Here is a 25098-nt window from a genome sequence, read left to right on the forward strand (position 1 = left end):
ATTGAGAGGGAGATGTGTGGTATTTTGCCCTCCTTCAGTCTATGTCATTTTAAAGAACTCTCACAGACCCAGGTGTTTTATGCCTTGTGGAACACCGCCTGTGAAGGGTTCCAAGAAAGGAATGTATTGTTTTGAATAAAGAGGTTGTTGGAGAGAGCTGGAAGAATAATGATGAGAAGTTTGATCCCGCTTAAATAAAGAAGATTATTATTGGTACCTCTGCTATGTGCTGCACATCTTTACAGAATACCTGGACTAGAAGATGAGAAGTAGAAGTTCTCAGTTGTGAAGATGTTTAGCACAAGATATCAGCAGGACATGATGATGATGAGATGATTTTATAAAGCGCGCATTACCCAAGGGTGTCTTAGCGCTGAGCAGATTCCAGCCCGGAAAAGAACAAGGGGGTCATAGGTTTATGGGGTGGGGTGGGGGTGGGGGGGGGGGGGGGAAGACCAGGTAACCTCCTTGACTTAATGTGGAAACAGCCAAGTCTTCAGCTGCTTCCTAAACACCTGCAGCTCCGGCTGTACGCGGCGAGCCAGGGAAATAGTTCCATAGTCTTCCTCTCCGATAGGCTAGCGTTCTGCCACCCCAGTTGGCTCGTTTGATTCTAGGGGCCGTAACCATAAAAGCGGAGCTGGATCTAAGGCTCCTGCTGGGCACGTACCAAGGAGCCGCTCTTGGAAATACGACGGGCTTGTCTTATAAAGCGCCTTGTGCATAAGGCACAGTGCCTTGAAAGACACCCTTTTCTCCACAGGCAGCCAGTGCAGATCATGCAGTAAGTGGGATACCGGTTTGAATTTAGGAATTTTCAGAAGTGTCCGTGCCACAGCATTCTGCAATTTTCTTAGCAGATATTTAGAAGCCCTTAGATAAAGGGAGTTACAATAGTCCATTTTGGATGTGATGAGGGCCAACATCACTGTTTTTTGAAGGTCGAAGGGAATGTAGGGGAGGACTTTTTGAAGTACACGCAGCATGAAAAAGCCTCCCGACATTACTACATTAATTTGAGCAGAAAAACACAGTTTTGTGTCAAATAAATCTCCCAGGTTTTTAGCCTCCTGCACCGGCTTTGGCAGGTTGCCCAACTCTGCCGGCCACCAGTACGCATTCCAGAAAGAGGTCTCTCTCCTAAAGAGTAGTACCTCTGTTTTGTCAGAGTTTAATTTAAGGCAGTTGGTCTGCCTCCAACTCGCCACTGCCGTCATACAGCTGCAAACATTTTCAGCGTCTTTCTCAACCCGAGATGAAATGGTTACCACTATCTGTGTATCGTCGGCATATGACAGTACCGTCAGGCCAAAGCTGAGAATCAATTGTACCAGGGGAGTCACATACACATTAAAAAGAGTGGGACTAAGTGCTGAGCCCTGCGGCACTCCGCAGGGGAGCGAGAAAGAATGTGATTTTGCGTTTCCCATCCCCACCCACTGAGTTCTATCTGCAAGAAAGGAGCTCAGCAGCGCTAATGCAGATTTCCTGAAACGCAAAGCAGACAGACGCTTTATAAGTAGAGCATGGTGGACCATATCAAAGGCGGCAGAGAGATCCAGGAGAATTAGGGCTGCTCTGCCGCCTTTGTCCACTCTTATTCTTACCTCCTCTGCTGCAGCTACTAGAGCTGATTCTGTGCAGTGGTTAGCTCTGAACCCATATTGGGCCGTATCTAACAGCTGAGGCGCATCCAGAAATGCTAAAATGTCTTCGTTCAGAGCCTTTTCTAGCAGTTTGGCCGGGAAGGGAAGTCGAGAGATAGGCCAGTAGCTTTCTACAAGCATTGGGTCCAGGGAAGGTTTCTTCAGCAGGGGAAGAATAGAGGCTTTTTCCCCACAACTTGGGTAGTGCCCCGAGCTGAGCACTACATTCAGTAGGGCCTTAAGTGGTCCAACCACCGTGCTGGCCACTTTGTTGAATATCACGGAGGGACAGGGGTCCGAGGGGGCACCAGATTTAATAGAGCTCATAAGGCTGATAATTCTCTCCTGTGAGAGAGGAGAGAACTCCGCAAAATACAAAGGAGCTCCTTCCCCTGAGAATGTCACTAAGGTGCTATCCTCAGTCTGATGAGGGGAGAGATCAGATCTACATGAGGTTAAGGAGAACGTTCGAATTATAGTGTTGACCTTATGTTGAAAGAACTCCGCTAGTTTGTTGCAGAAAGGTACATCTGGAACAAAAACGTTGCTATTGTTCCAATTGGATAGGTTTTTGACCGTTTTGAAAAGTTCCCTGGTGGAGTTTGCCGCAAGCCTTATTTTTTCTGAGAAGTATTTAATTTTTTCAGTTTTGATTAGCTGTTTATACTCCAGGAGTTATTTCTTGTATTTGGCTCTTTCTTCCAACCCATAGTCTCTCCTTCAAGTACGCTCCTGCAGCCTGCACTTAAGCTGCTCTGCTTTTAGTGCTTGTGAGAACCAAGGAGCCGAAGGATTTTTTTCCTATGGCTCCTTAGTATTTTTTCAGGTACCACTTTAGAACAAGCCGCACCCAGCCAGTATGTGAAGCTAGTAGTGGCACAGTCTAAATTGCTCTCAGGCACAAGAGCTGAATGAGCTAGGGCCTCACACAATGCTGCCACTTTGGTATGCTTCCAGGGCCTGTATTTGATTGTTCTGTTAATGCTGGTGCTATGTATTTTGTTGCCTGCGGTTGTGACTGAGAAGAAAATGGCCTTGTGATCTGACCATAGGAGTGGCAGAGGCTTGTCAATAACTAGGTCTGCATTATTGGTGAAGACTCCATCTAGCGTATGGCCTGCTGTGTGAGTGAGAGCATCTATTAGTTGATGTAAATTGAAGCTATTCAGCATGTCGACCAACTGCCCTGAGTTCTTGTTAGAGGGCAGCTCAAGGTGATAATTGAAGTCCCCTACCAGCGTAAAGCTGGCCTGAGTCGCACAGGATTCCATAAACGACTGGATTTTATCAGTGAAACTCGTGCCTGGGCCTGGGGGTCGGTATACTAGCATTCCATTAAACGTGTATGATTTGTTTAGATTGATCCGAATAAAAAGTAATAGTGAGGCACTTAGAGGTCATTAAAAGTGACTAGATATGTGTGAAGAGGGTAGAAAAGGAGACCATTTGTGTGTCATTGACAAGAAGACATATGAAAGGCCAAACAAAGAGATGCTTTCCCAGAGTAACGTGGAATAGAAAGAAAGACTAGGGATGGAACCAGGACTGCCCCTTGAGGGACTACCGGACTAGTACAGGGGGAAATGGGGATCTTCAAACTTACATCCTTTAAGAACCACATGATGAGACCAAATACAGTGGGAAGAAGAGCCCTTGATGTAAATGGTTTGGATGAAGGTAAGTAATGCAGGGTGACCTTCCATATCAAATTCTATGGATAGATCAAGTAAAATAAGGATAGCGGATTTATGATTGTGGTGAGAAGCAGAAATAAAGTTAGCAACATGGGAGTGTCCAGTATTAGTTGAATGAAGGGCTGCAAAGTCCAACTGTTCAGGTCTGAGTAGGTTGTTAATTGAGTCGGTTGAACAATAGGACTCCAACTTTGAGTGAGGAGGAAACATTTCCGAAAATACCTATGGCTAGAATCTTAAGTTACCTACCAGCTTTACCGCATATATTCCCACCTACTATTAGTTCAACTACACAGAATGGAGGGGGAATGGCTGCACAACCAGATTCACCATTTAGAATTCCACGATGAATTCCAAATTTGGTGGTGTTTATCAGACTTTTTTACCACCTTCCATCAGCAGGAATGGCATTGTCAGTTTAGGAGAGGGAAGCGGAATGATGTTGCCTGGCACTGGAGCTTTACATGCTAGGCTAGTGACAGAATGCCTCAGATTTTGATAACTGCATGCATTCATCCTCATTTGTGCATAAGTGCCCTCCATCACTACCTCTGTAGACCCTAGAGTTCAGGTTACTTCCACAACAACCAATGGTAACATATTTGCACAGTAGCAAATAGGAAAGCAACCAGGCTTCAATCAAATATGATTTAATAGACAGTTTCATCAATCATTCTGAGAAAAAATAATTAAAGAAAGCATGCACCACTCCCAAATTTAAAAATACCAATGATGTTTCATTCATGGCATGGTTCTAGTACAATGTGCATGAGTACACTGTTCAAAAGAAGCCATTTGCATTTCTTAACAATTAGAGAAACAGAAATAACGAACACATTATGCAAGAGGTCTCAGAATCTTGTCTGGGATATTGTCATCATAAGTGCGAAAAGACAGAAAACTGATATAATTTGGTTTTATTAGGGTAAATTGTAAGCTCCATCCAGATTGTGGAAGGCCCTGTTGGTGTGGACTCCGAAAAAGAAATCTCTTGCGCTTGGTAAAATTTCAAGAGCATTTAGAATAAAGGACAGAAATGAGCATAGTGTAAGACTGTTTTCATTTTGTTCTCTTTAAAAGAAGCAGAGTGTAGGAAGCAGGCTCTCTATAAAGTGTACCAAAATGAGGTGCACTGTGTAGAGAGTCCAGGTAATTCTTAGGAGTGACATCAAAACCTCAAGTACAATCTATATTGTGTATCTTATTTCAAAAACAATTATTCAAAACTACACTTGTTCTTTTCTTTGTTCATTTAATTCATCTCATCGTTTTTAACCTTAGAGCGAACACATGTTTCGTTGTTATAGGGTGTACCTCATGACTTCCTCAGGGCTAAAAAATATAACAAACAACAAAACTGGCTGTGGTATATCGCTCTTAACCGCATCACATCACACCTATATGACGGTGACCACATTGGTAAATCCTAAATAGAGGTGATGCGTAGAAACCCATGCACATGTATAAATTCCGTTTTTTTCATTACTAGTTGTGGATTTATAAGGGAAACATAACCCTCCAAATTTCAGGTAATTACTCTCAACAAGGAATAGTACTTTAATTTGTGTGGATTGCCCTTGGTGGGATCTTACAAGGCGTGGCATCCTCAGAGAAATCACCAATATATGTAATTTCATACAATACGATAAGCTCTAAACTAATTGTATGAAGCTTTCTCTATATAATCTCCAATACAAATAATTTTAGTGCAATAGACAGTAAGACATTTGAAATACGTTCTAATAATAATTGCAACATCAAATTTAAGGTTTATATTATTGAATGCGCAAATGCAGATGCATTTACGTGGTAAGTATGCTTGGGGCACTAAAGGAGAGAGTGGGTAAGCACTTGAGGTCCCTTAAACAATTCGATCAGAGATACCCTTTAGCAGTACATGCAGCGGAATGCAAGGCAAATGGCAACATACGAGTTTTAGCTTCTATGGGATCGAACAGATAGGCCCTGACCCCCCCAGGGAGGCAACAGGGAACTTACCTAGAGATGGAAAGAGGCCATGTGGATAATGCTTTTAATATCAGTGGAATGTGACCATGAATTAGCAGTTGAATCCATAAATACAATGTCGAAATAGAAGTGCAGATTATGTGTAGTATAAAGGTGTTGCATTTCTCATGTATACTGTCTTTGGCTGATAGTTTTGATTGTGGTGAACATAACCACACAACCTCCCTGCGTGAGTTAGCGTGTGACTGTACTATTAGGTTACCAGTTACATGACTGGAGTGCAAAAATATATGGATTTGTAATATACATCATAATACTGTATGAGAAAAATGTTTGTGCAATTTGAACTTAAAATGGATACTATGTAGGCATCAGACAATTGTACGTCTCAGGATATGGAGGATGGTCACCTTACATTGGAATATCGATTCACATTTATTTCAATTGGACAAGCGTTTTTTTCTAGGGCAGTAACATTTCGATACATATTCAGTTCTATGATTTGAATGGCACAATGGAGAGCGATAGTATATGACGCACCGTATATATAGATATCAAATCATGTTTTGTAACAGGGTCATGGACAAGAGTATAAATAAATAAAAGTTTGAAAGAAAAGCATGAACTGAGACAGCGATCACTGGTAGCACAACGAGATATATGAAATGATAATGAGACGGCGGACGAGATTAAGATGGCAGCCGTTTTCAGGACGGTACACAAATACATCATTTTTAGGTCGAAACTAGCGTTGCAGCGCACGCGCTGCACGCTCTGCGAGGCATGCTGTGGTAGGGTATGTTTTAGAAGTGGTGTGGAAGCCCCGCCCATATTTTTCATTGGCTGGTAATATTAAGGCTTCTTCGTCCCTCCTTGTTACCGCCTTGTCTCGTTTTGTGACCGCCCATCAGGACTGGATCTTTTACTTGCGGCGTTACACTGTCTCCTTCATTAGTCGGTAAGCACTTTTTTTTTCATTCAGCTTTGGCAATGGCAGCCGCACAGCAAATATAAAAAAGCGGCGACAGCTTATTCTTTTACATTATGTGTTGAGACCTCTCTGAGGGACCAGGATTTACAATCACTCAAAGGTCTGGCCGAGACAGGTAAGAAATAAAATGCATTTTCTTCAACCCCTCCACCCCGAGACCTAAAATGGCAGTCTTATCACCGGGCTCTGATGTTTATTTTTCGTGCAGCTCGGCATGTGGAGAGTTGGGCAGGGGACTTACTCCCAGCCGAGGGCTCTGGTTAGGGGGAACGCCTCGCTGACACCGGGATATTGACACGAGGAGAGAAATTGGTTTTCCATCATCCGAAATGGAAGTAGGTGACATGGGCAAGTGGCAGCGCAGGTTCTACAAGATTAGGTAAGTTCTTTTCGAGTTAGAGATTTTCAGGCACTTTGAAAATACACCTGTCAGATTTGAGGCATGAGCCTCGAACGCAGTAATGTTATCCTATGGGAGAAACATACACTGAATAGGGTCACTTTAAACGACTTACAGGACTGTTATTCATGACTTAAGGTAAGTAGGGGCCAAGGACCACCAGCAGTTTTGAGTTACCTGCCCTGCGGTGTCCGGGGCAGACGTGCTGTTTGCCAGGGTAGCCTTAAATGCTACGCTGAACTCTATGGAGAAACTTGTAAGCCGACAAATGCAGCAAATGGGGCCTTGGGGACAAGCCTGTCAGAACCCAAAGGGGGGCTCGGATCTTGAGGGTCTCTGGGGCAAAGGTGCGCCATCTGTAGGCTCGAACTTGGGCTGTGGGTGCAGAGGTGTTTTGCGTGGTGGGTCGCTGGCAATGAAGGCTCTCACTTTTGGAGTCGACCTGGAGATGGGGGCAAAACAGGAAAGCAGGGCCACTCTCAGTGATGCTGGCGTCCTCGTTGGTAGGTCATTATTGGTGGTGTTGGTGTCCGGGCTAGACACTGAACAAGCCTTGGTTGCTGCAAGGGGACCGGTATCCCGGGTGATGGTTGTAGGGCGGGTCCTGGCATCTCAAAACTTGGTGGGGATGGCCAATTGCCCCTGGGGCCACTACACCCACTATATGAGCACTTCCTGTGGGAAGTGAGTATAATCATGTCCCAGAGTTTCTAATGCCACCAAAAACAAGATGGTGGGATCCTTCTTCAAGGAGAAAAATCAAGCAGCCCAACTTAGGTGTGTGGCTAGCCTTGTGGTGCAACACACCTATTTGCATAGCTAATTTCATGCCTGACTAGGCCCCAAATGGGCCTCAGGGCAGGGGGTGGCATCTCCCAGATCTGGGGGAAGCCAGGGTCACATATCCAAGGCAGCAGAGGCTTTGAAGCCCCTGCCCTTGATATGCTAAGTAACTAGCTATTCTGCTGGAGGAGGTGTGAACACGTTCCTCTGTAGCAGGCATTGTGTCCGGCCTCTGAGAGCTTGGGCCTTGGTGGCAGGATGGACGAGACCAGTCAGCCAGCACACTAGACAGTGGTAGGTTTTTCAAAGGGCACCTCCAAGGTACCCTCTGGGTGCTTGTCATAATAGATCTTGTACTGGCATCAGTACTTATTTATTAAGACATGGTGTTTGATAGCAAACACCACAGGTTCTAGTGAAGCCATCATGTGGCTGAGGAACTCGTAATGACCAGTGCCCAGTACATTCACTTTTCGATGGCTTTCCTGTTCACCTGTACCATCTAGTAATTGAACTAGACAGCACAGGGGAATACCTGCTCATGCCGGTATGCCCTCACATGTAATATAATGCACCCGACCTTAGGACTGCAAGGCCTGCTGTAGGGGTGACTTACATATATTACATGCAATGACTTTGGCATGGTACACAGTGAGTGTGCCATGCTGCGTTTTCATTCATGGTTTGCACCATGTCATGCAGCCTGCACTGGAAGGCTGCATGCAATGTGTATGGGGGTCCCTTAGGGACTCTCTCTGGTACCTATGTCCTAGGTACCAGGGGTACCACTTTCTAGGGACTTAGAGGTGCCAGCTGTGTGGCAATGAGACCTTTTTACCTTGTTTTCGGGAAAGAGCCCTGGCACTGGTTAGCAGGGACCCAGTAAACATACGTCGAAAAACATCAGTACCAGTGGCAAAAAGTGGGGGTGATCATGACAAAAAGTGGGGGTGATCATGACAAAAAAGGGTGCTTTCCTACACAGGTCATATGGTCTACTCCTCTAGACTCAGAACATTATTTACTACAAAGACAAAGCTTAAGTTCAAAGGAGGCCATTGTACTTTCATAATATACATGGAAGGATATTTTGTAAGCCCTATTTGCTGATATATATAGTTATTACATCAGTTAATGCCAATGAATGTCTCTGCCAAGTAACAAGTACAGGAATACTGCATTAGCTTAACAAGTGTAGGTTAATTATATTCTCCAATTTCTATTTACAAAAACTAACTCTTGCTGACCTAGTTCGTTTTTCTGGATGCACGCACAGTGCGAAAAGAGAAGTGTATAGCGACCTGAATCTCAAGTTCAACAAATGTAAAAACAATATGTGCGCATCTTCGTTGTACATTAATTAGACCAACTTTAAATCAGCACTTTAGTGACCTCTGTAGTGCAGTTACTGCAGAAATATCTGATGGAAACAGGTTCCTTCATGTTACCAATAAAAAAGATGTGGTACTCATGCTGACAACACTTCTCACCTTACTTATCAGCCAGTTGAATACTAAGACATGTTTAAAATCTCAAAATACATATTGGAAATAAATGCTTTTTTGAAGAAATATGAAGTTTGATACTCACCACTTTAGCAGGGGTTTTCGGCTTCTGCTGAAGAGCCTTTTTAGCTTTTGCAGCAGCAGCATGTGCCTGGTGGATTCGCTCTAAAGACACATACACAATGTCAGTATGACAGACATACATATTGTCAAAATACTTTATTCGGCTAATTGGAAACCATAAAAATTCACACAATGAAATCTAATAAAAACATTATAAATATATACATATTTTAAAAATCTTACTCCAGATCATCAAAGATGCTCCATAGACATCAAGATAAAATCATTAACAATCAATACAGCGTAGGAATCAAAAGTCCACATAGTCAGAGAAGCTGTTTGTACTTTCCCTGACAGCCTCAACTAAAAAAGCTGGTGATGTTAAAATATTCCTATGAGTTATTCAGCATTTGTAAATATTTTAATGCAGTTCTTACTTGCACGAAGCCTTTGTCTTTTAGTAACGGAAAAGGAAAACGTTCATGGATACAAAGGAAATAGTCACAAAAGATCATAAAATGCAAAGAATCTTGAGGGGAGAAATTGTCACAAGACCAGGGGCCCAAATCTTTCACCTTACATCACCCCTTAGGTTCCACAGAATGTAACAATTTAAATTTGAACCTTGGTCAAAGGAATGCAGTGAAAGGGGTTTGTTGTTTTAATCAAATAAGGTTCTATCAGTAAAGTTGTTTTCAATAGTATATAGGCCCGTACTGTAGGTTTCAGGAGTTCTCTGGTCTCTCTCTGCCTGCCTCACAGACAAGTAGCGTTTTATTTTCAGAACAAAATTTTATTATGTTGTTGAAAAGATGTCTGACAAGCACAGCGCCCCGGACACCGGAGAAGCTGTGAGCATTAGTGGACTAATCACATTTAGGCAATTCAAACAACAGTGTTTTCTTGTATGCGGAATAAAAATAATAAAGTAACATTGCAACATCTCCCCTCCCTTCACCCTTCCGCACCCCCACTCGAAACCCCCCCCGCCCCCTGCACAGCGTCTAGTTAGTCTATATATAATTAAAAAAAGCCATGTCACGAAACATTCAGTGTGTACTCCTCATCACCCGGGATCAGTGACCAATTGTCTTTCTTCAGCTTCATCAAGTGCTGGCGGTTCCAGCCATAGTCCTCTATGATCTGCCCACCTCTTCCAAATCTTATAATGTTTCCAGGGACAGCCCCTGGCCTCAAAGATCGGGCGTTCCAGACCCATATAAAAATGCAGACCTCTTTTCCAGACTCCCACCAGGGGGGCCCTGGGGTCTTTCCAGGCTCTGGCCACATCTCTCTTAGCCACTGTGAGGCCCAAAAGCAGCAAATGGCGTTTGTAAATATTCCCCCCACTTGTTCCAAGATATGGAGTAGCCCCAACTGTGGCGAGCGGGGGAGCTCCCAGCCCAACACTTCGGACAAGCAGTCCCTCACACCCGACCAAAACCTTCTCAGTCCGTCGCAGGACCATACTGCATGTATAAATGTTCCCATCTCACGACCACATCGCAAACAATCAGGGGACGCAATCTTGCCTGCCTTCCACAGCCGTTCCCTTGTATAGTAGGCTCTATGCAAATATTTGAACTGAATGAATCGCAGGCGTACCGCAATTGCCCCTCCTCTCGGAGCCTCAAGCGCTTCTCTCCAGTCTTCCTCCTCAAGCGCCCCAACAACGGTCTCCCATTTAGTCCGTAGGTTATCCAGAGAAGAGGAGCAGTGTGTAACCAGTGTTTGGTAGATATTAGATATTTTCCTACTTTCCAATTCCCCCATAAATACCTTAGCCTCCAGTGGGCTAAATTCAGGCAGTGAGTCTAGGCCGTTCAGGGTGGGTGTGATAGCATGACGGAATTGTAAGTATCTAAAGAATTGGGTCTGGGGCATGTCGAATTCCTCCCGCAACTCCTGGAACGACTTGAGGGTCGTGCCTTTGATGACGTGGCCTAGGGCTGATATACCAATTGTGTCCCAGCCTCGGAACCCTTGCAGGGCCGCCAACGCCGGCAATAGTCCGTTCTGCCACAATGGGGTTTCCCTCGTTAGTCTGTTCCACCACCCCATGCGGCGAAGTGCTCCGCGCCATATGTGAAACACTATTTGAGTAACCACTGGGAGCCTCTTTCTCTTAGTTGTCAAGTAAAGTATGGTGTGCAGCGTGTCAGGGTCCATTAGATGTCTCTCAAGGGCATAGGTCGGGTCACCCCGGTCCCCATACCACCACCCATTCAGTATCAATATGTGAGAGGCTTGATAGTAGGACAAAATGTCCGACGTCGCCAAACCGCCACAATACGTAGAGAGGAAACATGTGCAAAGTGCAACTCTTGCCACGCCCCCCGCCCAGAGAAACTGACCGAGTGCCGAGTTCACCTGCCTGAACCACTGCAGTGGAATAGGGTATGGGTGATTTTGCAGCTGGTATAATAGACGTGGGACGGCCACCATTTTAAATATGGGCGATCTGCCGTAAACATTTAAGGGCATGCGGGACTATGTGGCCATGTCCGATCAGACCCGATCCCACACGGGTACTACGTTGCGTGTCCAGGAGATCCCACGCAGGTCTGTTAGGAAAACACCTAGGTATTTTAGGCCTCCCGCCGCCTCCTGCAATGTGGCCGCCCAGGGCCCCAGGGCCCCAGGCCCCGGCGCTCACCCAGCACCCACAGCACATATTTTCGTAAATTCAAGTGGAGGCCCGAAACCTCCCCAAATATTCGCATAATGTCAAAGACCCGCGGGCCGGATCTATTCAGGTCCGTAAGGAAAAACAGAACGTCGTCCGCATAGAGTGCGATTCTATCGGTAGGCCCCTCCTCCCATTCGATACCTCGCATCTGTGCATCCACTCGCACCCACTCCGCCAGTGGTTCCATGGCCAGGGCGAATAAGTATGGCGACAGGGGGAATCCCTGTCTGGTGCCCCGACCTATAGGGAAGGGGTCAGACACCGCCACAGCCACTCTCACCGACGCCGTTAGGTCCGTATATAATAGCTGCAAATATGATAGGAAGTGGGGCCCGAGAGTTAGGCGCGACAGGAGTGCGCGGAGGTAAACCCAGCTCACTGAGTCGAAGGCCCTATCTATATCGGCCAGTAGAAGCGCCGCAGGAATCTTCGCTGCTCGGGCTGCTTCGACCACCACCTGTGCGCGCCGAATATTGTGTCTTGTTGCTCCGTGGGGCATAAATCCGGCCTGGTCCGGGTGGACCAGGTCTGTAATGTACGGGAGTAGACGGTTGGCCAGTGCTTTCGCCAATATTTTCGCTTCGGTGTTCAATAATGATATTGGTCTATAGGACTCATGTTGTTCAGGGGACCTCCCCGGCTTACAGAAGACCACTATTTCAGCGTGTCGCCAGTCCTGCGGGAGTCAGCCACACTCTCTGGCCGCCTCCAGCGCTCTTCTGTAGTATGTTCCTAGTTGGAGATGAAATTTCTTTAAAAATTCACAAGGGAACCCGTTGGGTCCGGGGGCTTTGCCAACATTTAATTCTCCGAGGGCTGTGTCCAGCTCCTCCGCTGACAACGGGAGTTCCAAGCGGGCACGCCCCTCATCTGAGATCGCCTGTGGCGGGAGGTCAGCAAGGAATTTGTCAACATCTTCTGCCGGGAGGGACTCTCGGGGGGCATATTGGGCGGCATAATACTGTGCGAAGCTGGCCGCTATGGCCGCTGGGGCCGTCATGGTCATTCCCTCACTATCACGAAGACACAGTAAGGACTGCGCATGAAAAGTGCTCTAGCAAAGTCTATATAGCATCGAGCTGGATTTATCGCCCCATTGATAGATCCTACTCTGAGTCGCCAGCCACAGCTGTTTAGCCTCATCTAATAGCAAGGAGGCATACGATTGCTGCATCAGCAGCAACTGACCCACGTCTTCCACACCCCCTCTAGTGTTACATTTTTCTTCCTGGTCTCTGACCCGATCTGCAGCCTTCACTATGTCCTCTCTACGTGTCTTACGAGCAGCCGCACACCAAGCAATGTCTACCCCGCGGAGCGTGGGTTTCAGGGCCTCCCATAGGGTCATGTCGTCCGTGTCTGACCTGTCATTATCGCTCCATGCAAGTGCCATGTGGAGAGGCGCCATCGGAATGGCTGTCGTCTTTTATCTAGAAGTAAGTCAATCGCAATTGGGGAGTGATCCGACAGGCCTCGCGGCAGGATAGAAGTGGAGTTCACCCTCCCAACCCAGGAGTGGGGGACAAACAAGTAATCGATCCTGGAGAAGTATCTGTGTACTGCCGAGACATATGTAAATTCACGACTTTGGGTGTGTTTGTGTCGCCATGCGTCAACCCATCCCATCCCTCTCACCATGCCATTCAACTTAGTAGGTGCGTCCGTTGGCACGTTACCCCCCCAGCCTGTGGCGATCCAGTTTTGTATTCATCACATCGTTCCAGTCACCACCCACTACTGCCAGAGCTTGTGGTATCTCGACCCATACATCAAACAACTTTTCAATGAGAGCACCTTGTAGTGGAGGTGGGGCATATACACTACCGAAGACTACCGCCTCAGTGCCTATCTTGCCCTGAACAAATACGTATCTGCCCTGTGCATCCACCCATTGAGCCTCATGAACATAGGACAGTCTGCGGTGTACTAGGACAGCCACTCCCCGAGATCCCCTCACAAAAACAGCATGAAATACCTGCTGATATCCGTAGCGCTGTAAATTAAGAGTCTTGGTACCCATGAGGTGAGTCTCCTGTAGCAGTAACACATCAGCTTTCTCCTTCTTACCCTGTCGCAGGACTGCGCCCCGCTTTATCCTATCTAGCATTCCCCGTACATTCCAGCTCACAACACGCATCAATGCCCTCTGAGGGCCTGTCTCGGTAGTATCAACCGCCATCTATAAGCAGAAAGAGAAATGGCCCAGGTGTCAGAGACCACACACACATACCATGTTTCCATAGGACCTGAAAGAACACTGTGCAGATGAAAGCAAACTCACCCCCAACTAATCCCCCAGCTACCTCCCCGTTCCTAACTACCCCCAAAACTCCCCCTCCTCCCCCCACCCCATACCTCAGCAACATTGAAGTACCTGTCGCGGTATAGATCGTCTCCGGCCCCCAATGGGAGGTCAGAGACCCACTATCCCAATGGAACCCCATGAACTACCCACTTAGTCCCAACTTAGTCCCCCGCTAACAAACTCCTCTGAACTGAGGGGTTGTGCCCGCCCTCCCTTTGTCTTCCCCCAACCCGTGTCCCATAGTCACAAAATTACTTGTTTATCAGGAGTCTTAGGTAATACATTACAAAAGTCATCTTCGCCCAGGAGGCGTCCAGTCCCCTCCCTGGGACCTTGTCTGAAGGCTGCCACACACCTTTGGAGCTCATGATTCCGGATTTTGGGAGTCTGTAGTTTCAGTGGCCTCCGCCGCCCCATCGTCAGGAGGAGGGTTCTTCTTAGATCTTGATCTCCAATTGCTCCTGCTTCGCAATCGCCGGGGGGTCCGAGGGGCCCCCGCCATGGAGGATGAGTCCGAGTCTCGACCCGGAGGAGTATTTACTCTAATCCGGACTTTCTCATCTGTCCAGGCAAAGACTTCTTCCGAGTATTAAAGAATTGGGTCCGGGACTGAAAGACCACCCGCAGACGGGCCGGGTAAAGCAAAGCATACTGAATATTTAGGCCCCTCAGTCGTGCCTTGGCCGCGGTAAAAGGACTGGCGTTGTTGCTGTACCAGCCTGGTGTAGTCCGGGAATATCGAGATTTTGTGGTTGTCAAATAATAGCGGCTCCTTTGTGCGCACTTGTCGTAGAATCGTGTCACGATCACGGTAATTGAGCAGCTTGGCTATCACCGGCCGAGGGCGAGCTCCCACCGGCGGCTTTTGGACCAGTGCTCGGTGCGCGCGCTCAATAATAAAACAGCGCGAAAGGGACTCCGGATGGAGCCACCCCTCCAACCAACGGGTCAGAAAGGCTTCCATATCGCCCTTCTCACAGCCCTCCGGAAATCCCACAAATCGTAGGTTGTTTCTCCGAGCACGCCCTTCTGCATCCTCAGCCCGCAAGGCAAGGCCCTTCTGAATCCCTTCCATGTTGGCCACTTTCTTTTTCAGGGTCGAAACATCATCCTCTACCCCCGTGATTCTGGTCTCAGTCTCTGTAATGCGGGCCACAGCGTTTCGCAAATCCTGGCGCAGCAAAGTAACATCGGCCCCAACTGCCCCTATTTTTGCATCTAGCATGTCTCTGGATTGTGTTATCGCCGCCATGAGGGCTGCATTGTTCGGGCCGGACACTGGAGGGCGCCCCGAGGCTCCGGCGCCCCCAGTCGGCCCAGTAAACATGTTTATTGTGCCTTGTTTCGAGGTACCCGCGCTGTTGCCACCCCTCGTCATGATGGCCTATGAATATGAGTACAGGGTCCAGGGTGCTATGGGAGTATAGATCAGGAGATTATTGTCCACTTCTAGGCCAGCCAGTGTGCCCGCCCGCGTTATCTCGTCTCTTTACACCAGTGTCACAGCAATGTCTCGGCGCCCTCTTCCATCTTTATTATAAATAGACGCTCCACGTCTAGTGTAGGGGAGGCACGGGCCTCATCGCAGGTCAGGTGTCACTCCAAGGGCATCACCACCACTCCGTCGGGGACCTCCGTCGGGGGCCAGGGGCCTTAATGCGTAGGCAGTCGCAGGATCTGCGTGGGGTTCCTCGCCTCCAACTCCGAACGCCTCCGTGCCTCTGCCTGTTTGTCAGGGACCAGTCTTCAGCGCCCAGGCCCCCCGTCTCGGGGGGGGGGGGGGTCTCCTCCGCGGTCCTATTACATCGCCGAGCAGGGGGTACGCAATGGCGTGCCGTGCATGAGGCGATATCTCATCATGGCCGTTTGCCGGGCTCGGCAGAAGTCATCCGCTTCCCTTGTGACGATCACTGTCGCTATCGTCTAGGATCCATCAGGGGCAGGGGGGGGAACAGGAGAGGTTTTCCGCATCACCCGCGAACTAGCAGTTTCCCCCCGGTCCGACACGACCGCCGAGTCGGGCCTGCCCAGTTCCCCTCGCCCTCCTCACCATCACAGGCGGCGCAGCCTCCGATAGCTGATCATGGCAGCGATGTCGTTAACTGCAGCGACCTCTCCACGACGCACCTTCAACACACTCCGGTCTTCCACTCACGGGAAGTGCGGGCTCGCCCACTGCTCCGCTCCTGCACCGGCTGCGCTGCACTTCCACCCGGGCGTTTCCAAACTCGAGGTCCCGGCTTCCACGCGCTGGGAAGGCCTCGCCGCCTCGGGGTCTGGATCTCCGTCGAGCAGGCGTCAAAGTTGCTCAGATCGCCGATGAGGCACCTCATCCACCTCCGACAGCCAAATACCCCGGTTAGGACGTCTAAGGGTCAGGGAGACGCAGGATATTCATCGGATAAGTTATCGGCGGGACGGAGCTCTCTTAGGCTGCATCCGCCATGTTCACCACCTTAGTCACGCCCCCGACAAGTAGCGTTTTTGAACCCAAGACAGGTTTCTCCCTGACCAGCTCCTTAGGAAAGTCAAATAAGGAAGAACACCCTAACCTCTCTGCAATGCTTGTAATATAGCCTTGTACACATAATGGTACTGCTTTATAAATGGTTCTGGAACTTTCCGATCACAGGGATTAACAATTATGCATCATGGTTGCTTAGGAATCAAAATTAGCATAGTACCACTTTCTTTTTTTAAACTAACCCAACATATCTTCAACACTTTCTTTTAAACCCAATCCTGGAAATTAATTGTACTGCTGTCTGAATAACTCAAACCCTTAAAAAAGTTTGATCATCTGCCCTCCACAGCAGTATAATTACAATGTACTTAAATGAGGCTGGAAGAAAATGCAGAACTGTCTGATGACCACAATCTCCTCAATCTTGAAGAAAGATAAATTGGTGTATTCCATAAAAGGCAAACTCTGTAACTTCACCAACCTAACTTATAGGCTTCTGCTGCTACAGTATATACATTTTTCAGCACACAAGTGTCTTTACAATTTTAGATAGAGCAGTGATATGCCAAAATAACACATTCCAAAGTGTACAAACAAAGGTATCTCCACATTTACAAATTAGAGGATTTTAGAAAAGTAACCTATCTCCATCCATGGAAGACACTGCCATATTGCCATATTTAAAAAAAAACCTTACAGAATATATCCTAGTATTTGGGCTTGCATCTGCCTTTAATACTGCATGACGAGTCCCCTGGATAGTGGAATAGACTTTACAAACATTCGTATATGTAGCTACCTAAACTCATATAACATTAAATCAGTATTCAGCACAACCAACTAAGTTCAGGACAATGGTTACGATCTTACATAGTGAGAGCTTATAGGTTCCCAATATCGACTGTCTCTAAGACATTCATCAATTGGAAGCCACCATACTGGCAATGTTAAAAGCACACTGCTTTGAAAGGAAAGATTGAAAATGCTCTACAATCTATTAAACAGTGTTTCTCCTTAGCAAAGACAGACAAAACAAAACCACAATCTCAATGCTACTTGAAATCTTTAAAACACAAGAAATATTCCTTCATTGAACTCCTTATGTCACTGGCTGGCCTTCACCTCTTGTCTCACACAGCAGAGTAACAACTGGCATATAGTCTAATCCACTATTAACCTTAAGCAGTACTTACCAGGGTAGCCACTAGAGGTACAACTGAAAATCTTTCTTTGAATTTTATTTTACTTATGTCTTTTGTATTTATTTACACAGACCTTTCTCCGACCCAACATGTGGCAGACACATGTTTACTTTGTAATATAGAATATTCCCACACTTCTGAAAATGTTTTAGTACCATTACTGCAAAACACTATAAGTTACAGTAAAGTTTGACAACACTGTATACAAAACTATTTAAGAAGTTAACCAATGTAAGAAAATTGTCACTAGGAACAAGCCAACTTAAGGAGGTACATACCAAACTCTTCCTCTGTGCGATCTCTATGCAAATAGATCCACAACTTGCGGCCAATGTCATATTTCACACATGGATCCTTCTCGTAATGTAGCCGGTCAAGAGCGCCACTAACTACAGTGTTCACCTGAAATGATCAAATGTATTTAAAATGTTCAGTTTAAAACAAACCTTTCATTTACAGACATATGTAAAATGGAATATAAATATGGAAAAACATTAAAGATAATATCCAGTTATCAAGAAGAACGTAGATTTGTTGCAAAACAGGATTATGTTTTTCACCCAGTAAGCATCTGTTTTTGCTATGAAGTGCTGTAGATTCACATGTTTTGCATACTCCTGCCATCTAGCACTGTGTCAGGATATGTGAAAGTTGCTTTTCTTTGAAGAAGTCTTTTGAGTCACAATGTAAGGTGACTCCTCTTTTGTTAATAGTGAGCATGGGCATCGACTCCAGTGTTGAATTGTTTTTCCGCGAGAGGGTGAGAATGGAGTGTAAGTAAGTAAGGAGATGTCCATGCATTTAAAATTATAGATAAGAACTGCGTCGACCATAGGTGTCCGCGGAGGAGTGTGAGCCGATGTGAATCGACAGAACTACAAGTCAAGATGCATACAGGGTAAGTAAAATATTCAGTGTCAGAATCCGAGCTTCCAACCAGTTTGAGGCATGTGTGGGGTCACAATGTGTTCCTGTTGTCTTGTACCCACCACCAAGGGGCGCATAGTGGAACTTTCCAGTGTTCTAATAAGCTTCCAGACCCTCCCTTGCATGCATATCCTGACTTCCAGCCATTTGGACACTATTTGGGAATTGGCATCCATTCCCAAACCGTGCCGGGTTTTGTAAAAGCCAGCCTGCTCATACTTGAGGCAAGCCTGCTCATGTTTGGATCTCCACTACCTAGAATTCCCTGCTCACTGCTTCGTGTCCACCCCTGCGAGCCAAGGATGGGTGGAGGAATTCAGCTCACTTGTGGCTGGCTGCTGCTAGCCTGCTCACACCTGCTGCATGTGATTACACTGATCTCTTTTAAGCCCCAGCTCCCTTCAGGCCAGGTTTGGTCATTGTAGCTGTGTTCTGGTGAGACCAATCTTTGTTTACTAAGCTTTTGAAATTCCTTGATTCCTGAGCTATAGTTAATCCTTGTTCCTTGATTCCTGAGATATAACTATTCCTTGTGCCTGAATTAGTACTACCTGTAGTGCTACCTTGTTTCCTCAGTTCCTGAACTATAGTTATTCTTTGTTCCTGAGCTTCAACTATTTCTTGTTCCTGATTTGCTCTCTTAGCAGTGCTCGCTTGACTCCTTGTTCCCTGAGCTGTAGCTATTTCCTGTTTCCTTGAACTAGCACTACCTGCAGTGCTACCTTGACTCCCGAGCTATAGTAATTTCCTTTTCCTGCAGTTCTACCTTGTCTCTTGAGCTTTTGCTCAATTCTTGTTTCTTCTCCAGCACAGCCTTCAGTGCTACTGTGTTTTCGTGCCTTCTGATTCAATACTATTCTAGTATATCCTTGTAGCCTCCCCTTCTGTATATCCTTTTCCAGTCCCTGCTTTCCTTCCCATTTCTTTGGTTCTAGTTCCTAGTTTACTGTCTTTCTATTCCTGCTGTCTTGCTTCTATTACCTTGTATGTTTGTTACTTGCTTTCTGCCAAGTGTGTCCTGTGATTTCCTATTAAGCACTCCTCCTTGCTAGCTCCTTGTCTATTGTGCTTGTGTTTAGTTCTACCCCCTTGCTTTTACTGCCTTCCGTGTTCCTGTTTGATCGCCAGGATCCGTGGGCACAGCTGACTAATTAGGTGGAGTTTCTTGTTCACTGTGAGTATTGTCTTTGAGTTACAATTATAACATCACCATAGGTATCCAATCCAAAGACCCTGCCTTTGCATACGTATCCTATATGTGGGTATTTGCAGGCAGTATCTGTAACAGCAATTGTGGGTGAGGAACTTACTGAGCTTCAGTCTTACGGCGTAGAGCTCCTGAGTGCTTTACCCACATCCCTTTCTTGTTAAAGTTGTTTTATATATATGTCTTGCACGTCCGTCCTGGGTGTAGTTATTCTGAATGCTAAATCCCCTCATGAGTGCCTGTCATTTCTGAGTCTTAGCCTTCTTGTTCCTTTGTACAGGCTTTCTCTTTGGATCGCTTTTCTCCTCTGACTTCCTGCGTGATCCTGGGCAGCGCTGTACTCCTCTCTCTGTGTGCGTTTTCTTCCCCTTTCCCAGTCCTTGCCCAAGTCCCTGACCTAAAATGCGCGTGCACAGCATCAAATGCCAGCCATCTGTTCCCCAGCAGCTCTTCCCGCTCCGCCCCACAAGCTTCCCCCAGCGTGCGGTCTGCCTCAGCCGCATTTTTTTTACAGCTCCTCACACCTCCCACACCTTTGAAGTGAAGCTTAGCTTCACTTCAAAGGCCCCTGCTGCTTCACGTCTCTCCCTCATCGCCGCTCTCCCCCCTAAGCTGCAGAAACCTAGATGCTTGTTGTACCCTTGATATCCTCCCTCTGCACACCATTCTCGTTCTTTCACTTCCCCTACATTCTCTTTCACTCTCTCCTCAAATCTCTCTCCCTCCAGTCTTTTAAACCCTTCTTTCTGTCTCTCTCCTCCATTCTTTCTGTCTCTCTCTCTCCTCCATTCTCTCTCGCTGTCTCTCCCCTCCCTTCTCTTTCTACCCTTCATTCTCCGTCTCTCCTCTGCCTCTGCACGGCTTCAATGTGTTTATACATATACATAAAATGTGTGCGTGCTTCTATTGGCGTTTATTATTAGCACATTAAACTAAGCGCTGTTGGCTTTGCCAATGCTTGTGGGCAGCGGAAGCCCTTTAAGAGCCGTTAGTCATCCAGGTGGCAACAGGACAAACAAATTTTTCATTAACCAAACACAGAGATATCAAACCACCGTGGCTCCCGTCTGTGCGATTCGCACAACTGAACGGAAAGTGCGTCTGTTATTTACTCATCATAAAGGAGCTTTACAAAGCGCTGCGTGTGCACTTCTGGTTACTTAAGAGCACTTGACTCAGTGGTGTTAACATAGCACTGTGGTAAGGGGGCTGAAGGTCCCATCGAATGGGTGAGTAAAGCGCCTAAAATGCTTCAATTCCGACTTCTGAAATACTTAAAAATAGCTATCTAGAAATGCTGGTAACTAAAAGTTTCATTATATAGCGTCTTCCATATTTTGGCTGCTGGTTGACGTGTTTTTAGTACATATAGTGCAACTTGCGACTGTCGTGACTGGTGCAGAGATCACTGAGACAATTCTAAGCATACATATCTTCAAAATCTAGAGAGATTCTTAAAATGCAGACACCGTGAAGAACAATATTTGATGTGTGTTTGAAACAATTTTTTTTAGAGTTTTTATCTATGATGTGGCGTAATGAACACATCTGTTGAACCATGTTCCACTCACGGCGTCTGCTTATTATACTGTTAATTTCTACAAAACCGTTATTCTCCCTGTGAAGCGTGACAGTTACAGTCAGCTTCCCTGTAGCTGTTGAATGTGCCCACATTTTTTGGGTTAACTGCTTATAATTCGCGTTTCCGCACCCGCTTACTTATATTTCCTACATGTTTATGCACTATCTTGTTATGTCCCTCCTATGCGCATGTTTGCCTTTTAATGCGTGTATATTTTAATTGCAGGCTGTTTGCTAAAGAAGACACAGCGTTTATAAAAGCTATTTTATTGTAATTGGCTTAGGGACTGGTTGTAATTGACGCTTTTGCAGGCTCCTCTGCTGCTGCCATTTCCCCCTCCCTTCTCGCCCAGTCCTTTGCGCTCAGACACCATCTGCCTTAAACAGCCTGCAGGCTCCTCTGCTGCTGGCATTTCCCCCTCCCTTCTCGCACAGTCCTTCACCTCGGCGTGCACTCGCACCTCCTTTATCCCCTTTCGGCACTTAGATGTTCTCAGTTAGCCACGAGCTCTTAGCCTCCTCTCTGCTTTTTTTTTTCACAACAATTTTATTGAGCAAATCAGGCAATGGAAGCGTGGCACCCCACAATCCGGAGATTACCACCAACAGTTATGACACAGTGTGTTACACATTCATTAATGTCCAGTCAAAAAAAGGAATAAGGCTCAAGAAAAACAACCCCGCATCGCACCCATATCCCGTCAACTCCCAGAACCCCCTACCCTCCAGAGCCACCCCCCCTTTCCCCCCCCCCTAAAGTGCTTACGAGGGCAGCCCCTTGCCTCAAACACCGGTTTCTCAAGCCCCATGTAGTAGTCCAGCCCTGCTTTCCACGCAGACAAAGGGGGGGCCCTCTCTCCCTTCCATGCCCGGGCCAGATCTCTTTTTGCAACAACAAGTCCTAGCAGCAGTAAGTGGCGTTTGTAGATGTTCCCACCAATACCCTCCATAACATGCAGCAACCCCAGCCGGTGAGTGCGGGGGAGATCCCAACCCAGGACCTCGGACAAGCAGCTCCACACACCCCTCCAAAAGCCAGACAATCAAGCACATGACCACACCGTATGCAGCAGAGAACCCGGTGTGACCCCACAGCGCAAACACTCCGGGGACTCAATCAAACCTGCCTTCCACAGCCGCTCTCGAGTGTAATAGGCCCTGTGAAGGTACTTGAATTGGATAAGCCGAAGTCGCACAGTGATAGCGGCTCCTCGCGGGGATTCCAAGGCCTCCCTCCAATCATCTTCATCCAGAGGGCCCACATCCACTTCCCATGCCGCCCGGAGGGGGAGCAGAGTAGAGGAGCAGTGAGTGACCAGCGTCTGGTAGATACGGGAGACCTTTCTATCCTCCACGTCTCCCATAAAGACCTTCGCTTCGACCGGACTGAACTCGGGGAGAGACTCCAGATTGGCAATGCTAGGGGTAAGTGCATGACGCAGCTGTAGATAGCGGAAAAACTGGGATTGAGGCATGTGGAACTCCGTACGGAGCTCTTGAAACGATTTAAGTGTAGTGCCAGACATTACCTGGCCCAGCAGGGAGATGCCAATGGCCTCCCATCCTTCAAACCCGGCCAGAGTCGAAAGCTCCGGGAGCAGGCCATTATGCCATAGTGGCGTTTCCGCTGTCAATTTGCCCCACCAGCCCATGCGGCGCACGGCCTGCCTCCACACCGCAAAGACCACCCTCGTAACCGACGGCAGTGTCCGCCGCAGACGGGCCGAGTACAGAATGGTATGTAGCGTATTGTCCCCCATGAGCGACCGCTCCAAAGCATAGGCTGGGTCTCCCCTATCGCTATACCACCATTCATTAAGAATGAGCAGCTGAGAAGCCTGATAATAAGACAGCAGATCGGAGGTGGCCAGACCACCACAATAGGTGGACAAGAAACACGTCCGTAGCGCCACCCTGGCCGCACCTCCAGCCCATAGAAAGTGGCCCAGCACCGAATTGATTTGCCGAAACCACTGCGGGCTAATAGGGTAGGGGTAATTTTGTAGTTGATACAGCAGGCGTGGGAGCGCAACCATCTTGAAGATGGCAGATCTGCCAAAGATAGTTAGGGGCATTCTGGACCACGTTTTAATATCGGCCTTGACCCGCTCCCATACAGGCATGATGTTGTGGTCCCAGGCAATGGTCCGTGATTCCGAGAGAAAAACACCAAGGTACTTCAGCCCGTCCGTTGCCACCCGCAGTCCCGTTGCCCAGGGGTCCACAACAGCCCCGCCACCCAGCACCCACAGAGTCGACTTGCGGAGATTCAGCCGAAGGCCGGAGACCTCTCCAAAGACGCGCATGACGTCCAGGACTCGGGGCCCAGACCGTTGCAGGTCCGTGAGGAAGAACAGAACGTCGTCAGCGTACAATGCGATTCTGTCTGCCAGATCCCCACTCCACACGAACCCACGTATCTGTGCGTCCGTGCGCACCCATGATGCCAGGGGCTCCATAGCTAGGGCGAATAGGTATGGGGACAATGGGCACCCCTGCCGGGTTCCCCGACCAATCCGAAACTGTCCAGATATGGCGCCAGCCACCCGGACCGAGGCCGTGATGTTGGTATATAATAACTTAAGGTACGACAGGAACACTGGGCCTAGATTAAGACGGGGTAAGAGAGCAAAGAGGTACGCCCAACTGACAGAGTCGAAGGCTCTGTCCATGTCCGCCAACAGTAGAGCCGCCTGTTCGTCCAGGGCCCCCATGGCGTCCACCGCCGCCTGCGCCCGCCGGATGTTATGGCGTGTCGCCCTGTGAGGCATGAATCCGGCCTGGTCGGGGTGGACTAGGTCCGTGATATATGGAAGCAAGCGGTTCGCTAGGGCTTTCGCCAGGATTTTGGCCTCTATATTCAATAGGGATATGGGACGATACGAGTCATGTCTGTAGGGAGCCCTGCCCGGCTTCTGAAACACAACAATTTCGGCGTGACACCAATCCGGCGGCAGCTCACCCCGAACCCGTGCCGCCTCAAGTGCGTGTCGGTATTGAGACCCCAACTGGAGGTGGAATTTCTTGTAAAACTCACATGGGTAGCCACTCGGACCAGGCGCCTTCCCGGTGTTAAGCTGCCCCAGAGCCTCCCCGAGTTCCTCAGCAGAGAGCGGAGCGTCCAGCGCCGTTCTGGCCTCGTCAGAGACGGCCTTCGGCGGCAGATCATCCAAGAATTTAGAAATCTCATCTGCTTCCAGGGAGTCTCGAGAAGCATACTGCTCCTCGAAATATCGGGCAAAGCTAGCCGCCAGTTGGGTCGGGTCCGTCATGACCGAACCGTCATCTGCAATGAGGCCCGGCAGCGTAAGCGGCTGAAAAGTAGACTGACACAGACGATGGAGCATCGTGCAGGACTTGTTGCCCCATTGGTAGATCCTACTGCGCGTGGCGAGCCACGCTTGCCTGGCCTCGTCATGTAAGATAGAAGCATAGGATTGCTGTGCCTGCAGGAGCAGGCGTACTACGGTCTCGTCACCCCCTTCCCGGCCACGTTGTTCCAGGGCCTCAACCTGGGCGGCTGCAACAGCAATGGCTTCTCGGGGCCTCCGGCGGGCGGCTGTACACCAAGCAATGTCCACCCCCCGTATTGTGGGCTTCATCGCCTCCCAAACCACCACTGCGTCAGTATCTCCCACAAGGTTATCACGCCAGTAATGATCAATCGCCTCCC

At 47.8% G+C, this 25098-nt stretch overlaps 1 protein-coding gene across 4 annotated transcripts in view; it reads right to left on the reverse strand.

The window, feature by feature from the left end:
* Positions 1-25098, reverse strand: part of NFRKB (nuclear factor related to kappaB binding protein) — a 988461-nt gene that overhangs the window by 532927 nt on the left and 430436 nt on the right. For all 4 annotated transcript variants that reach the window (XM_086956902.1, XM_086956901.1, XM_086956903.1 and 1 more), the window contains 2 exons: positions 17989-18112; positions 9073-9152 (listed from right to left, as the gene is read on the reverse strand). In XM_086956902.1, coding sequence (XP_086813028.1) covers positions 9073-9152; positions 17989-18112 — 204 coding nt within the window. The remainder of the gene's footprint in view (positions 1-9072; positions 9153-17988; positions 18113-25098) is intronic.

The sequence above is a fragment of the Lissotriton vulgaris genome, chromosome 2_1, assembly GCF_964263255.1.
Source record: "Lissotriton vulgaris chromosome 2_1, aLisVul1.2, whole genome shotgun sequence".
In the NCBI taxonomy this organism is placed as follows: domain Eukaryota; kingdom Metazoa; phylum Chordata; class Amphibia; order Caudata; family Salamandridae; genus Lissotriton; species Lissotriton vulgaris.